This window comes from Neltuma alba, unplaced genomic scaffold (assembly GCF_004799145.2).
Source record: "Neltuma alba isolate B1F8T4 unplaced genomic scaffold, ASM479914v2 tig00004938_pilon, whole genome shotgun sequence".
NCBI classification, from domain to species: Eukaryota; Viridiplantae; Streptophyta; class Magnoliopsida; order Fabales; family Fabaceae; genus Neltuma; species Neltuma alba.
In genome coordinates, this window is record NW_021633918.1 from 556 (window position 1) to 16,799 (window position 16,244).

At 32.6% G+C, this 16,244-nt stretch overlaps 2 protein-coding genes across 2 annotated transcripts; one reads left to right on the forward strand and one right to left on the reverse strand.

The window, feature by feature from the left end:
• Positions 1 to 2,119: 2,119 nt before the first annotated feature.
• Positions 2,120 to 3,010, reverse strand: LOC114746334 (PRA1 family protein F3-like). The gene has a single exon (XM_028934563.1). The coding sequence runs from the start codon at positions 2,900 to 2,902 to the stop codon at positions 2,339 to 2,341; it is 564 nt and encodes a 187-aa protein (XP_028790396.1). The 5' UTR covers positions 2,903 to 3,010; the 3' UTR covers positions 2,120 to 2,338.
• A 9,073-nt stretch (positions 3,011 to 12,083) lies between these two features.
• Positions 12,084 to 15,296, forward strand: LOC114746333 (calcineurin B-like protein 10). Its single transcript, XM_028934562.1, has 9 exons — positions 12,084 to 12,203; positions 12,436 to 12,610; positions 12,688 to 12,770; positions 13,172 to 13,231; positions 13,348 to 13,456; positions 13,556 to 13,608; positions 13,803 to 13,883; positions 13,973 to 14,085; positions 14,765 to 15,296. The coding sequence occupies exons 1-9, from the start codon at positions 12,141 to 12,143 to the stop codon at positions 14,850 to 14,852; spliced, it is 825 nt and encodes a 274-aa protein (XP_028790395.1). The 5' UTR covers positions 12,084 to 12,140; the 3' UTR covers positions 14,853 to 15,296.
• The last annotated feature ends 948 nt before the right edge of the window (positions 15,297 to 16,244 follow it).

Here is a 16,244-nt window from a genome sequence, read left to right on the forward strand (position 1 = left end):
AAATATTTCATCAAATGATACTTGATTAATGACAGAAGGTAGTACTAATTATATTATCCTCTTGTTGTGGAATCCGTCATCTCTAACAACTCTTCTTGCATATTCTTATGTGCAGTGATTTTGTCATTTATGTCAAATATTCTCCTTAAATTAATATTAAATTTGCGTTATGTGCTATATGTTATACTATCTCTGGTCTTTAATACTCCTTCATTCCTTAATATAAGACCTATTTAACTAATTTGATTAGATTAAGAAAGCTAGATAAGTTAGTTAATTATAAAAAAAGTGACATATTTTTCCCAAAACACCATAATCATCTTTCTTAATACCCCTTCTTTCTCTTCTACTTAATTATGGTTGAGAGAGTATCCATAGGGATAATTTAGAGAAAATTAATAAATATGATAAATGGGTCTTACATTTAGAACCAAAACCAACTCAAGAATTAGGTTCTATATTAAGGACGAAAGGAGTATAAGAGCTACTTGACTAATTTAAATAAATTAAAAAAATCTCGTTAAATTAGTTATTTGTAATAAATAGGAATTATTTTTTCTAAATTATCCTTACTAATAAAGTATATTAGTTAAAACTACTATTATTATAAAGACTACCTTAGAAAAAAATAGATAAATATGATAAACAAAATAAATTAAAATCTTATATTTAGAACCAAAATAAAAAATCAAATGTGTTTTTGTATTAAAAACCGGAAGCAGTATCGAGTTACTTTGTGAATGAATTGCGAAACATTAATTTCACCAACCTTTTTTTTTTTCCGGACCTAACACCACCATATATCAACATTAATGTTTTGTAGCTCATGTGTAGTGATGAGTGGTTTGAAAATTTTAAAAATTAAATCCATAACCAATCGACATCCCAAATTATTTATAATTAATAATTCAGAGGATTGAATCAAAGTCGAATTATTATTTCAAACAAAAATACATATAAAACATGTATTCTTTTCCATACTAGGTATGGAGGAGGGTATATGATTATTTTGTAGAGATTATGGAAATTAGGTGGTTTAGTTATTTATTAAAAAGTATATTGATTTTCTTAAGGTATTATTTTAATTACTTGCATTGAGAATTCATTGACTAAAAAAAATCACATTAATATATACAATAATTAGAAAGAATTTAGGAAAAAAATTGTAAATTTAAAAGATAATATGAATTAACATCTTATATTTAACTTAAAATAAACCTCCCTATTAATTTTACATTTAAAACAAAAACAACTAGTATTTTATACATGAATTGATGATTTCAACTAAAACTATCAAGCATGACGGAATTTGTTGTGAAATATTACCTTGGTCCTAATTATAGGGATCTCTTATTAAAAAATATAAATTTTTTTGGTGAAAAGGATGTAAATTAAAATGTGAACATTTATAAGTCCCCCGTATAAAAATTTATTTGGTCATTCTATATCTTGTTGCATGATGGCTGCTCCCAGATTTCAATAATTTCTTTATTGCAACCAAACAAGACCCTAGATCTATATTTCTTCTTCCTACATAGTACAAATTACAAAATCTTTCTAGATTTCAATCTGGACTATGATTAGCTGGTCTCTGCGTTTTTCACCCGGTCATTTCAAAAAAAAAAAAAAAAAACTCAATATCATACTCTTCCAGTTCTTAATAAGACTTATTTGACTAATTTGATTAGATTAAGAAAGTTAGGTAAATTAGTTAATTATAAGAAAAGTGACATTTTTTTTAAAACACCATAATCATGTTTTTTAATACCCCTTCTTCCTCTTTTACTTGATTATGGTTGAGGGAGTATCCATAGGAGTAATTTAGAAAAAATTAATAAATATGAAAAATAGATCTTATATTTAGAATCAAAACCAAATCAAGAATTGAGTCCTATATTAAGACAGAAAAACTTAGCTCAAAATTAGGAAGGGGAAAAACACCTCCAAACAATAAAAGCAGGAGCCGGGGGGGAGTCTTAACTGTACTTTTTTTGGACAATCATAACTTCTCTAAAGTGTAGGATCCAATTTCATCTTAAGCACCACATTATCTATTCCAAAAATTTAAATTTCAACTTTCTAGCAGCTTCAAAGCCCAAAAAAGCAAACATTAGTGCCATAAAAAAGAAATGAAGAATGAAATTAAAAACTAAGGAGTAAGAACACGTTATTCACCCAAAACCCAACCCCATACCAATTTCTACACATAATCCCATCCCAAAAATAGAAATATGAATTCACAAGGAACGAAATGCAATCTCTAGTTTCAAACTTGAAATTAATTAACAAATAAGTGAAATAACAATAGAAGAGAGGAAATTAAAATTAAACAGAAGAATCAAGAAGAAGCACCCGTAGTAGCTACATTAGGCATCAATCCAGAAGTTTCTTCTTCATCGAGGAACAAATCATCGGTCCTCCTAAACGCCGCGTGCGCTACCAGGAACCCCGCTCCGATCAAGAGCGCCACCACTACATTGAGAGTCACGTTGGTCAAGAGCAGCAGAACAACGGTCAGCACCGCCATCACGATCAGGACCACACGGTCATCGATCAGACGACCAGCAATCACCAGCGGCTCGTCGCGGAGGAAATAGAGGAACAGCCAAAGAGCCATGAGTACGACGAAGACGATCAGGGAGATCGGGTGCCAGAGGAGGCTGAGGAAGAGAATAAGAAGTACGATAATAGCGTAGTTCATACGAAAGTAGCCGATGTTGACTCTAAGACGAGAAATTGCGTCGGGGAGACCGGCAGGGAGGCCGAAGGATCGGAAATTGAACATAACCTTCCATGGGCGGCGAGTTCCGAGACCGGCTTTGATTCTTTGCTTGGCGCGTGAGATGAATTCGAGGTTTGAGGATGGGGCAGACGAAGTAGGGATGGTGCCATAAGTGGTCATGATTCTTCTGATTTCGTAGTGCTAACTACTGAGAGATGAATCTGAGAAGAAGGAAGCGAGGAGAAGACGAAGGAGGCGAGGGAGTTGAATTAAGGAATTCAATAAATTATTCCGTGAAAGGGAAATATATCAAATAAGCACAGAGACCTTCGGGATTATGAATTTTAGTTCTTTTTTTCTTCTCGAGATTTTAAACCAGAACGGGTTTGATTTAATTTACTTTAAATATTTTAGCGCCTGTAATAAGTTACATTATTAAATTTTTAATATGAATATACTATTTTATTATTAATTTGTTAATGTGAATTTCTTTCCATTCATAATTAAATTTTCTCACAAATTAAGTAATATTTGTTTTAAAATAATAAAAATTAGTTATTTTAACCTTATTAAAAAATGTGATAGAAAAATTGTCCCATCCCTCCCGCATTTAATATTCTCTACCCTTTTCATAACAATGGATAAAAGTGACAAACCATCATTAATTACATTTTTATTCTCTTATATTTTGAATCAAATTTTGTTTTTAGAAAAACTTTTATATTTTGGCCAAGAGGAGTAGATTGTTAATTTTTTTTAAAAAAATATATATGTACTAAATAAGAGTAAAATTATAAGATTTTTTTTTCTCTAGGAAAACATGTAAATAGTAACTTATAAATTGGTTGAAAAGTATAACACAAAAATGTTATTTTAGCCTTTTGGGGGCGATCTAAATGCCAAACTTATTGAAGTGCTTGTTTAGAATGGCAATAAAAAATTTTAAAAATAGTTTTTTAATTATAATTTACAAAATATGTAACTGGGTTAATAATCTGTATGATTGGACAATGGGCCAACATGAGTTGTTAATCAATTTTATCAAAGGCTATAAAAAGCCACAGCTGTCAGTGGAGGTCTAGTTTCAAAATAAATGAACACAACGAACAAGCAGTCAAGCCCAATTTAGTTTGGTTACTCAAAGCATCAGACAAGAGGAAATGGATAAAAAAGGTCACAACATGCAGATCTCATTTTATTATTTTATTAATTAATCATAAAAATGGAAATACCATTAAAAAAAAAAAAGAAAAGGCGCAAATTGCCAGTAGAGTGGGGCAAAAGGATCTTGATTTGACGCGAGGATTTTTGTGATTTGACTGTCTGATGATGCTCAAGTCTCCCCCCCACCCCCCTTTTTTTATTACAATAAGTCTTGAAAATCTTATTAATTTTATTTCTTACTTTTATTAAATTTGTCATGATAAATTATACTTTTCTTGTTTTTAATATATGATCCAATTGTTGAGTTGGTTTTAGTCCTAAATATAAGACTCATTTTTCATATTTATTAATTTTCTCTAAATTACCCCTATGAATACTCCCTCAACCATAATCAAGTAGAAGAAGGAGATGGGATATTAAGAAAGATGATTATGATGTTTTAGGAAAAATGTCTTACATTTCTTATAATTAACTAACTTACCTAACTTTTTTAACCTAATCAAATTAGTTAAATGAGTCTTATATTAAAGATTGGAGGAGTATTATTTATTTGGCAAACAAAGAATTCATGCTTTTTTCTATTCTTTGTTTAAGCTGTTTCTCTTTTATTTGATTTGGCTTCTTTGTTCCGCATTGTCTTTTCTTGCTCTAAATGTGATATCAATCTTCATCCTTGTGCTTGTATCGCAAAAAAAGATGGATATAATGTTGTAAATACTATGTGTGGGTGTATCAAAGGAAGAGTCCCATATTGCTTGGGATTGTGAGGGTCCAAGTAATAAGTGGTCTTGGACTACCAAATGGGCCAAGAGGAGGAGTGGACTTACGCGCACAATGGGCCACCGGAGACAAATCCGGCCATTTCCCCTCACCCCCTTGTGCACGAGTCAAATGCAGTACTGGGCACTTTATTGGAAATATCTATCTAAATTTTAATTATAATTATGCCTCTTTCATATTCGTAACCGAAGACTTTATTCTTCTTAAATAGTCATTAAACAAGTTAATTACTACTTGAAACCGCTCATTTAATTATGAGTTAATTATCATTAAATGCGTTTAAATGTGCCCAATGGTATTGTGATCCGTAGCCTATAAAAAGGGCATGAGATGAAAGTTCAAAGAGGGACCGCCGTGCTCCGAGCTTTCTGGCAACTCTCTTCCCTCCTCTGGTATTCTGCCTTACTGAGTTCTTTTACCTTTCGCTGTTTTGCTCACCCTGTTCTTATAGGAAAAATCCGTTTAATCTTGGGGAGTGCCGCTTCTTGCTTTGCCGGTAGTTGCAGAATAGCTCTTAAGGACAGTGTCTATAAGACACGACTAGGATTTACTGTTCTTTGCAGGTGTTGCTGTCAACAGGGTTTGCCTAGCATTATAGAGGAGGTGGAAGATCTACTGGATCTTGGAGAATTTCAATGCTACTGCCAACATATAATAGCGCTCAATTGATGGCCTTCTTTAATAATTTCCCATAACAGGAGAAAACAAATGGAAATAACTCCATCTTTATGATACTAGTTCTGATATTTGATATAAAACTCAACTGACTAATTTGAATAGAGTAAAAAAAATCTAAATAGATTATCTAATTATAGCACATATCACATAATTGTTTAAAATATTTACATGTATTGTTATCTTATATATCAATTTATAAGTCGGTTAAATTAGTTTGAAGAGAAATAATAAATATAAATAACTTTAAAATAATTTATTTAACTTTTTTTAATCTTATTAGATTGGTCAATTATGTCTTCTTTTTTTTTTTTTTTGCCAAAGAGATAGTTTTATTACTAAAGAACACGGATACAAAGGACTATCAAAACTCATAAAAACAGACTCAAAAAAACACAATGCAAACACTTAAAAAATAACACTGAGGCTATTAACAGAAATAAAAGACTAAAAAAAATAGAAACATACAGGCCCCAAAACAACATAGAAAAGAAGCAAATGCAAGCAAAACAAAGACCACAAAAATATAGGAAAGACTCAAATTAGATTAGCCGTTGTGTAGCAGTATTATATTAATGACCGAAGGTAATACTAAGAAACGGTGAAAGCTCAGTCTATGATTATTCTGGATGCATAGAGAAAAGATTTGGCAAGAACACTCAACTATTTTCTATTTTCTGTTTGTAATCAATTGAACAATGATTCATTGGAAGGAAGAGAATCTCCTCGACTAGTAACTTCATTAGACTTTGAGAGCAAGTACGTATAAACAAGCGGAAACTAGGATCTATTGCGACTTGATGGGGCTAATTGTTGTAAATATTGTGTGTGGGTGTGTCAAAAGAAGACTCTCATATCACTTGGAGTCAGGGTCGAACTACTAAGAGGTCTTGGGCTGTTAACAGGGTCAAGAGGAGAAATAGACTTGCACGCACAATGGGCCACCGAAAACTAATCCGGCAATTTCCCCTCACCCCCTGTGCATGAATCAAACGCGGTACTGGACACTCTTTATGAAAAATATCTATCTAATTAATCCACTTCCTTAATCACCATTATACCTTTTCAATATTTGTAACTGATATTTTTAATAATTCTAAATCCTCATTAAGTGGGTTAATAATTTTGAAACCGAAACTTAATTGTGTTTAAGTGCTCAATACTCTTTTGTGATCCACAGCTTATAAATGGGGCATGAGACTGAAGTTCATGACCATCGAGTTTTGAGCTTTCGGGCAAGTTTCTTCCCTCCTTTAGTGTTCTGTCTTACTAAGTTCTTTTATCTTTCGTTATTCTGCTCACCCCGTTCTTATAGGAAGAATCTGTTTAATCTTGGGGAGTGCCGCTTCTTACTTTGTCGGTAGTTACGAAATAGCTCTTAAGGATAGTGTCCGTATAACATAACTTGGATTTATCATTTCTCTGCAGGTGTTGCCATTAACAAGATTTATAAAACATTACAGAGGAGATGGAAGATCCACTAGACTTTTAAACAATTTAAGTGCTGCCGCCAACACTATTTTAATTTAAACAATGATCACAAGTTACTGTACATGCATTTTTTTTTTTTTGGGGGGGGATACTGTATATGCATTTGGACGCCCGCAGTTTCACACAATGCGAGGCTCTTCCATTAACACCCTCCCACACAAGCTTATAATATCAATGGACTATAAAATGTATGTAAATGCTTTTATATTACATCTTACTCCAAAACCTAAAAATATCGAGTTTCATTAATATATATATATATATATATATATTATATATATTGATCCATGAATGCACACACATTTTTAAACACTAGATTTGATTTGAAATTCCATTTTACATCAACTCATGCGACTTCCAATAATTTGGATGTTAATCCCACGATAATTTACGTTTCCTTTTCTATCTATAATTTTGCCCCAGCATTTTCAATATTTTAACGTTTTATTTATATATATATAATAAAGGAAAATGCGGGGCCTGTATTAAAAAGGTGGATGTGGGACTCACAGAATAAAAAATAAAAAATTAGGTAGTAAATTCTGGCAAAAAAATTAGGTCGTAAATGTGGTGTTTGTAAAAAGAAATGGATTATGAACTATAATAAGCCTGTTTAGAATAATTTATGAGTAACTTTTCAATTGTGATTTATAAAATACTAGATAAGCAAGTAAGAGAAGTTTTGTTTCGATTTGTGGCCAAAAAAAAAGTTCCATCTCAACTGATGTAAAACATACTTATAATATTTTTGAACGCTATTCCAAACAAGCCCGATATTAGAAATTTAGAATTTCTTCTCCTTTCCTTTTCATTTACCTCAAATCAAATGGAAAAGTTAATATACTTATGTAGTAAAATCTAATTTTAGCATATCAAAATTGTCTTCCTAGATTTTTCAGCATAAAATGAGCGCTATTTTTGTTAATTTATGAGAATTTTTATAATATTAAAAAAGGAGTTTATTGTTATTTAATTAAAAATAGACCAACATTCAACATATCAATGAGTTAAATCAAGAGCTCCACATCAACCAAGAAGAGGGATTGTGCTTGTTGTGCTTGTTGCATCGTAAATGACAGATAGATGAAAGAAAATTAAATAGAAAATAGAGAGCTCGTCCTTAAACGATGTGTCCGCTTGCAGAACCCGGGAGCTATTGGGGCTGCGACACATAGAAACTCGAAGATTTCAAGCGTACGGCGACGTTTGATCTATTTATTTTATTCGGAATCGGGTCCAACGATGCCAACCGCTCGCCTACAAGGAGTGTGTTGGACTATTGTGCGGATAAGACCACACTAACGGTGTGGGGACGCAAATAGGAAAGCGACACCCATCGTATAATGACTCAATACGGGATCCACGCCAGCTGGCCCACGTGGCTCTTTTGCAAACTCCGAGAAAGTTTTCCTATTACTCCTCCTGTCCTTATTATAAGACCCAATTTGACTTTTTATTTGGTCCTAATTATAAGACCCAATCCATTTTGTCTCTTATATTTATGCATTTTTTTCCAAGATAATCCTTCTAATAATGATAGTTTTAGCCAATATACTTAATTAGCAAGGATATTTTAGGAATGACAACACTTATTTATTATAAATAACCAACTTAACTTACTTCCTTAATTTCCTCAAATAAGTCAATTGGGTCTTATAATTAGGACCGGAGGAGTAGTATTTACCAGGTCAACAGAGACCGTTTTTTCTTTAAAAAAAAATTAATTTTTTATTCATATAATTTTCATTCAGTCATAGATGCTTGTATAAAATTTGTTATATTTATTATGTTAAGTTCTTGAATATGAATATAGTTATGTATTTTTTTTATTACTGGTAAAAAATTATGTATTTATTTATGTAAATTTATAATGAAATGACAATATTTTAAAAATATGATAATGTTTGATTAGAAAGTTTAGTATAATAAATATAAAAAACTTAACATAAATATTGTTAATAATACAATTTCTATAATTTTAACTCAATCATAACTCATTTTCTAAATTTTTAATTCACTGCGACTCCGTCACATAAATTTCAATCATTCAAAACTTTAGTTGTTGAAGCTTCATGAAATAGACAATTTTACTTTTAAAAATATAAGGAGCAATATTTCATAGTTAAAAATAGAGGGATTAAGTTATATTAAGTTTAACTTTAAGAATTAAGTTGTAGCTGAGCCAACTAACAAAACTGGATTGTATGAAATCAAAATTTAAGAACTAAATTTCAAAGAGTCAACATCACCGATATTAAAAGATTAATTTTTATTATTATTATAAGCAGAATTGCGCACTGAAAAGTTAAAACAATCAAAATATTTTTACTTGCAAGTTTCAACTTTAAAAAGGGTGGACCGAGGTCAATAAAATAATTTTGGCAAAAAAATCAATAAAATAATTAATGAATCAATCATATACACACAACTCACATAATATTGAAATGGACAGGATAAAAAAAAATGCTACGTACGAATTAAATTGATACAGATAAATGCTAACAAGCGCAATATAATATGAACTCGATGAGTAATATTTAATAACAGTTTAAAAAAGGGCGGTGTCATGATCATGTTAGCGATTCATAGATCGAGATAAGAAATTGCAAAGTGCAAATCATGATACCAATTGGAAGATTATCAACATATATGCGTGTGATGAGCATGCTGCTCTGATTCTCAGTGTAACTGTATAATATCTAGTTAATTAATTTAAAGAGATTAATAAAATTACATATATTATTTAATTACATTATATGATTCTTTAAAAATATTTATGCATATCATTGGATTGCATATCAATTTAAAAACAAATTAGTTTAAAAAATAATAAATATAAATATTTTAAAGTAATTTATTTAACTTATTTAATCTTTTCAAGTTAGTCAGTTGAGTTTTGTAGTAAGACCCGAAGGTAGTATATATGTCTGTTGACTTGAAAAACTGGATTGAAAGATTTGAAGGTTGGTCTAAGTGAGATTGGATTGGAGATGTAATGAAATTACTTGATCATTTATTTTTTGAATGCTCTATTTCAAGTGAAGGTTTGATTAGAAAGCAGGGAAAAGCACAGAGGAGTGAACTTGATGACTCTATATTTTCATTTGTTGGTGTTGCACGTATGCTTAATTATGATATCTCTATTCCTTTTGTTGCCATGGTTTAAGATGTTATTTTAAACTTGTGTTGTTATGGAACTTGATTTATGTTATGATGTCACATTCGATGATTTTGAAAGTTAAAGGATTATTTAGTAAGTTGATTGACCTTTGATTTGTGGCTGGGCTGAGTCCTGGATTTATAAACTCATGTTGAGCTGGACGAATGGGGAACTTGGTTTATGAATTATGATGTGGAAAGTAATTGTCTAGCTAGACTTGGGGAATGTTATTATAGCTTGCGATTCAATAAGCCTCCTTAACTCACTTGCAAACATTTTGGGATCCTGAAACAAGCTCTTCAAGGTATCAAGACAAGTACTTCAAAAAAATCTCAAAAATAAAGGTTTCGTGATTTTTTACTTAAAAAAAAAAACAAGAAGCCAATCTGCTACCTTAGACCTCTACTTTTATTGATTAAATGCTCATCTTATGTGTTAAAGCAGGTATGGAGAATTTTGAGATCATGTGCCAAGAAAAAATCAAGAATCATTAAGCTCTTCCAAATCTCAAACCACCACGAGTCCACACATGCTGTCTACCTCTTTATTCACATGACCATGCCCTATTTGAATTAGTGTTTAAAATCATTTATAAATATTTTTTATAAAAATCGAGATAAAACTCTTCTCATATTCTTATTCTGTATTCTGTAAGTCAAAATTCAAAAACTGCTTATAAACCACTTCAAATGAATCTTGATTTTTACCGATGAAAATCCTTTCATCTTGTGGTATGCCTTAAACCAAACCTTTGCGCATCTTCTAAAAACATTTCTTTCAAGATGTGTTTTTGCCTTGACTTTAAGTGCATAAGTGCTAATATTGCCAATTGTATCATGTCCAACGATCATTCTTAAAAATATAATTATGTTTTCAAAATCAACCCTGCCAATTTCCATCTTGTTTCTCCCATACCAAAATTTAAAGTTGGTCAATTTAATTGTTAATATAAGAGTTAAGAAGAGAACTGCAGGAGAAATAAGGAGCAGATCAAAAGCAAACAATAAATAGAATAAACACATCACTAACCCCTCCCACCCGAAAGACAATGAGGAGGGGAAGAAAATAAACAAACACGCTTTTTTTTTAAAAAAAAAATATAGCAATGCTTTCTCAGCATTTTAAACTACAGTATCAATTTTTTTCCCATTAGATTAATTTATTAAAGAGTAAATAAAAAACACTTAATAAAATCAATGAACTAATATGAAACCTTACACATGGTTGGAGGATTAAAAGTACTCAATATAATAATTAATTATTGAGTTAATTTTAGTTTTAAATATAAGATCTACTTCTTATGTTTATTAAATTTTTTTAAATTACTCCTATGAATACTCTATTAACCATAATTAAGTAGGAGAGGAAATGATGATATTAAAAAAGATCTACTTTATATCGGATATTAACAAATTTATCTAATTTTCTTAATCTCATTAAATTAGTTAAATAGGTTTGATGTTAAGGATGGGAAGGAGTATATTTTTACGTTTATCCCCAAAGTTTCTAAATTACTGTAATTATCAAAAGTAAAAATGAGAAGACAATTTAAAATCATAAAATGAAGACCAAAAAAAAAAATGAAGCTTGTTCTCTTCTCGTTCTTAGGCATACTAATTTTTTATTCCCTAAAGTTTTATAACAACATAAATTTCATTTTTTGCTGACTTCACCTGAAGTTGCTTAATAGATTTGATTTAGCCCCAAAGAAGAGAACCACACGAAATTGTGGCCACGTCGACATGAATCACATGGCGAAATTGGATTCCATCCATTACTTTCCCACTTGACATAATCAAGTCTTAGTTGGCACCAATCCCCTTCCACATCAGATTTCATCTTTGCCTTCTCGTCCTCCTATTTATTATTTATTAATTGCCAAGTCCTTGATTAGCCAATCACCCTACCGTAATAATACGCTCATGTGATTTTGTTATTGCTACTATTTAATTAATTAATTAATGAGCCCCTAAGGTCGGTGGCCCGTGGCCCCGGCGCCCACAGGCCACAACAACAAATCTTGTCAGTAATATCAATCATTCGCAGCCCCATGTGGCGGCCATTGATTATCTTCAACCTTCAGTCATTATTATTTCTCTATTGAAACAACATAACAGATTCCAAAATTTTGCCGTGATCTACCTCTGGATGCGTCTCTCGTGGGAAAATCTCCGATGTTTCGCTGATATGGATTTTAGTACGAGCTCTTTGGTAATGTCTCTCGTTTGATTCTGCTTTTTCTTCTCCGTCTTTCTTTTTCGTATCAGGATTTTATGTTTGCTTAAAGGGTACTTCTTCTTTTTGTTTAACATCATTGATCCACGCATGTTGTTGTAAATTATTCAAATAATTTTAGTCCGGTTTTTGAGGGAAATTCTTCTTACTGAATGCTTCTCTCTCTTTCCTTTTTGTTTTTCTTTTTCTCTGTGTTGACTGGGGAAAGGATCCGAGGTCGAGCTTGACAATCGGGGAGAAGCTTTGTTTCGTGTTCATACCGTTCATAGGATTATTTGAGGCTTTGGCTTATAGCTTGTCCGGATGCTTCAATATTCAACCTCCCAAGAAAAAGATCTATTCCACATTCGACGATTTAGTCCTTCTTGCTAGGAGTTCTCCATGTTCGTTGCTTTCTCTGATCTCACTGATTGCGTATAGAAATTCTGCTTCTTACAATTTTGTTCTGGTGTTCGTGCAGTTACTGTTAATGAAATTGAGGCTTTGCGTGAATTATACAAGAAATTGAGTAGTTCAATCATTGACGATGGCCTCATACACAAGGTAACTGAAATTGTCAAGACTTCATCGACTTTTTCCATCTGCTTAGTTTTAACGGAGTTTGCCTTTAAAATTTTGTTTGTTTGGATGTATGACAACACTGAACCGTATGGCAGCATGTTGTTGGGATTTGCCCTGTTCAAAGAAACAAGTGATTTAAACATTATGACGATGAGGGAGTAGTGCTCACTGAAAAATTCTAAAATGAGATCCTTGCCACTGAACATGAGTGTGGACTTCTAAGCAAAGATGTGACAGTGACTTTTTAGATAGGAAGTGCTTTTAGTGCTAAGATTGTGTGCATTGTTATATTTGATTATGTTGGCTGCTTAGTTTATCAACACTGGAGTTGATATTATTTGTCAGAATGCCTTCTTTAACTCGTCTTTGTTTTCCATATGAAGGAAGAGCTTAGATTGGCGCTGTTGAGAACGTCATGTGGCGAGAACCTGTTCCTTGATAGGGTATGTTCATTCTGACAATTTTATCCTATTTCTTTTATCCTTAATGCATCCTACATACTTGATTTGAAGTTCAAGTTAAATGGTGAGTACATTTCTTGTTGATAACTCGTTTTCAGGTATTTGATCTCTTTGATGAGAAAAGAAATGGTGTTATAGAATTTGACGAGTTTATCCATGCTCTTAGTGTCTTTCATCCTGCTGCTCCTCTGGAAAAGAAAATTGATTGTAAGACTTAAATAATTTAATAGCAGTTGCTTCCTTCATCTGAGCCAATTAATACTTTATATTAATAAATATCTATTGTCTCTTCTGGCTTGCTTGCAGTTGCCTTTAAATTGTATGACTTGAGGCAGACAGGATATATTGAGCGGGAAGAAGTAAGTATCTTGACATTTCCAGGTTTGGCAGATGTTATTCAGTTTGTACCGTTATTATGGGTTAATAATGTATAATCGAACGGGTGCTATTGGTTATAGCAAATCTCTTTGCACAGCATCAGTTTGGCTAGACATACTTGGTGGATAAAGGTGCTAGTGTTTAAACTGTTTTGCTCCCCTGAAACTTTTTCCAGGTTAGGCAAATGATGATGGCCATAATGTCAGAATGCGGGACGCAACTAGAAGACAACTTTCTGGAAGCTATTCTTGATAAGGCAATTTTTTTCCCCCTTTGTCCCCCCCCCCCCCCCCCAAAAAAAACTTTGATTGGAGTTTTGATTCTTACATTGTAGTTCTTTATCAGACTTTTCAAGATGCTGATGCTGACAAGGATGGTAAGATTAATAAAGAAGAATGGAAGGAATATGTTGTTCGGCACCCAACACTACTGAATTACATGACTCTTCCTGGGCTTAAGTAATTTACTTTCATCCCTTGTCTCTCCTACATTAAGTTCACTTACCATACAATTGTCATAATTGATTTTTCATTTTGTCATCAATGTTTATTGATTAAAAAAAATAATTTGTTGGGAAATAGATGAACATTCTGGAGAATTGCTTCATTCTATAATTCAATGGTTTGTGCTTCCTGATCAGTAATCAAGGCAGTAGTATACATTTGGCCCAAAAAAATGGCCGCAGTTTACATGATGAATGAGCTGAGGACACGGCAAAAAACCAAAATGAAGAAAAAATGAAAAAGAAAATCCTTCCACTTAACTTAAATCATCAGTTTAGTTGTTGGTCATTGTTGTATTTTGAAAGATACCTATACAATACCATAAATTAAGGGGAGAAGAGAAAATGTTAGCTGCTTGTCAACAAACTGACTTGGATAGCTGTACTCTAAACTCACGGCATATGATTTATGTCTTGCTCTTTCTGTTTGTTACTTCTCTCACAGTTTTAGTAAATAACAGTGTTTAGAGTCAGTGAGGAATATTTAGAAGGACCTGTTTCTTAAGAGAGGGAGGAATAATGTATTTTTGGTATTTATTAGGTAGAAGAAAGTAATTTAGCTTATATTTTATAACGGTTTGCATAGTCAAGAACTGTAACTCAATCTCTTCCTTTTTGTATTGATGCTTGGCCAGCGAGATCACTACTGTGTTTACTAGCTTCATTTTCAACACCGAAGTTGAAGATATACTCTGGCAAATTCCAGGCAACAACAAACTATGAGAAGAAGTTGCTTCTGTTACGCTGGGATTGTCGATTTTGTTACAAGGTATATTCGTATGATTTTAGAACCCCAATGTCAGTGGCAACTTGTGAAAGTTAAAGGGAATATGAAACGGATCAAATGACCTTCTCAGAAGTTATCTCCGCTGAACCTCTGGCGGCAAATGGCCAGGGCAACTCAAAGCTATTTTGATGTTATTTTTCCCCGCATTGCCTGATGCGATAAGCTCACTGACTATGCCAAAATGTTCTTAAGCATATGATGATTTCAGCGGCCGAGCGTTATATTGGCATGCATGGCCCTGTATTCTTCTTGTTCATTGTATTTTTACACAACTGTATAATATTTAGTATTTCTGGGTGTATGGTATTTTTAGCCAACGTTCAAATTCTCAAGCTGTGACCATGCTGCCATGATTTCATGGTTGGCGTTTTTCACTTCTACCTTTTTTCTTCTTTCGGATACATTGTTAGTTCTCATGTAAATTGAAATTGTATTTAACCATTTTATTTAAAATCAGGCCAAAATAAACCCATTTGATTTAGAAATTAATTTTATTAATAAATCAGAAACAAATATAAATTTAAGGGTCTGAACTCAAAGACTTGGTCAAATTACATATTACTGCGTTCTCCTCTGCCAAAGATTAAGGGATTCAGCTCATGATCCTGGAACCGGATGCAGTTCAATTCGATGCCTAGGATGCAAACATCCTCAGTGTCGTAATCTAAATGAACAAAACGAGTAGTTGGGCAAACAAAAGGACTCCAGTCTTATAATAAATAAAATACGAATGCTGCCCTTAAAAAAGGCTAGAAGATACGAAACTCAATTTTGCTGGAACTTCCCTCGAGATGTATCCTCCTGCAACAGTCAGAATACGAGCATACCCTTTCGTAGTGTCTCCCTTTAAGGTGGAAATGAACATGAGATGGAAAAAAAAGTATAATTTGTCTGTTTCACAATAGGAGCACACTCCTTTGTAGTGTTTCACTTCTGATAATCGCATAGCACTATTAAACAGGATATGAAAGCCAACGCCAAATGACGGACCAATCTTCATCCCCCAACAAGTAACCATTGGATTTTTTCCCCGTGCAAACAGTGAACTTTACGTTTTTCCTCAATTTACTCTTTACCAAGGATTCCTCACCATTCCCCACTCAGGCAAAATATGCTTTGAATTATATGGCCGAAGAATCTTCATCCCCAAACAAACATGGTCGGAATACGCTCCTTGAAACAATAAATTCCCATGTGATCTTCCCATGTTATTTTGTCTACACAACTCCCTCACCACCAGGCAAAGCAACCAAACCCTTCTAAGGGTGGTTGACAAATCTTCATCCCAGAATAAGCATCTTCAGATTTTGCTAACCCGGCAAAAAAAG

What these genes read in the sequence shown, in the direction of transcription:
- LOC114746333 (XM_028934562.1), top strand. Translation starts at nt 12,141, where the DNA reads ATGCGTCTCTCGTGGGAAAATCTCCGATGTTTCGCTGATATGGATTTT. An exon ending in AGAACCTGTTCCTTGATAGG is followed by an intron (nt 13,232 to 13,347) that starts GTATGTTCATTC and finishes ACTCGTTTTCAG; the next exon opens with GTATTTGATCTCTTTGATGA. An exon ending in TCTGGAAAAGAAAATTGATT is followed by an intron (nt 13,457 to 13,555) that starts GTAAGACTTAAA and finishes GCTTGCTTGCAG; the next exon opens with TTGCCTTTAAATTGTATGAC.
- LOC114746334 (XM_028934563.1), bottom strand. Translation starts at nt 2,902, where the DNA reads ATGACCACTTATGGCACCATCCCTACTTCGTCTGCCCCATCCTCAAAC.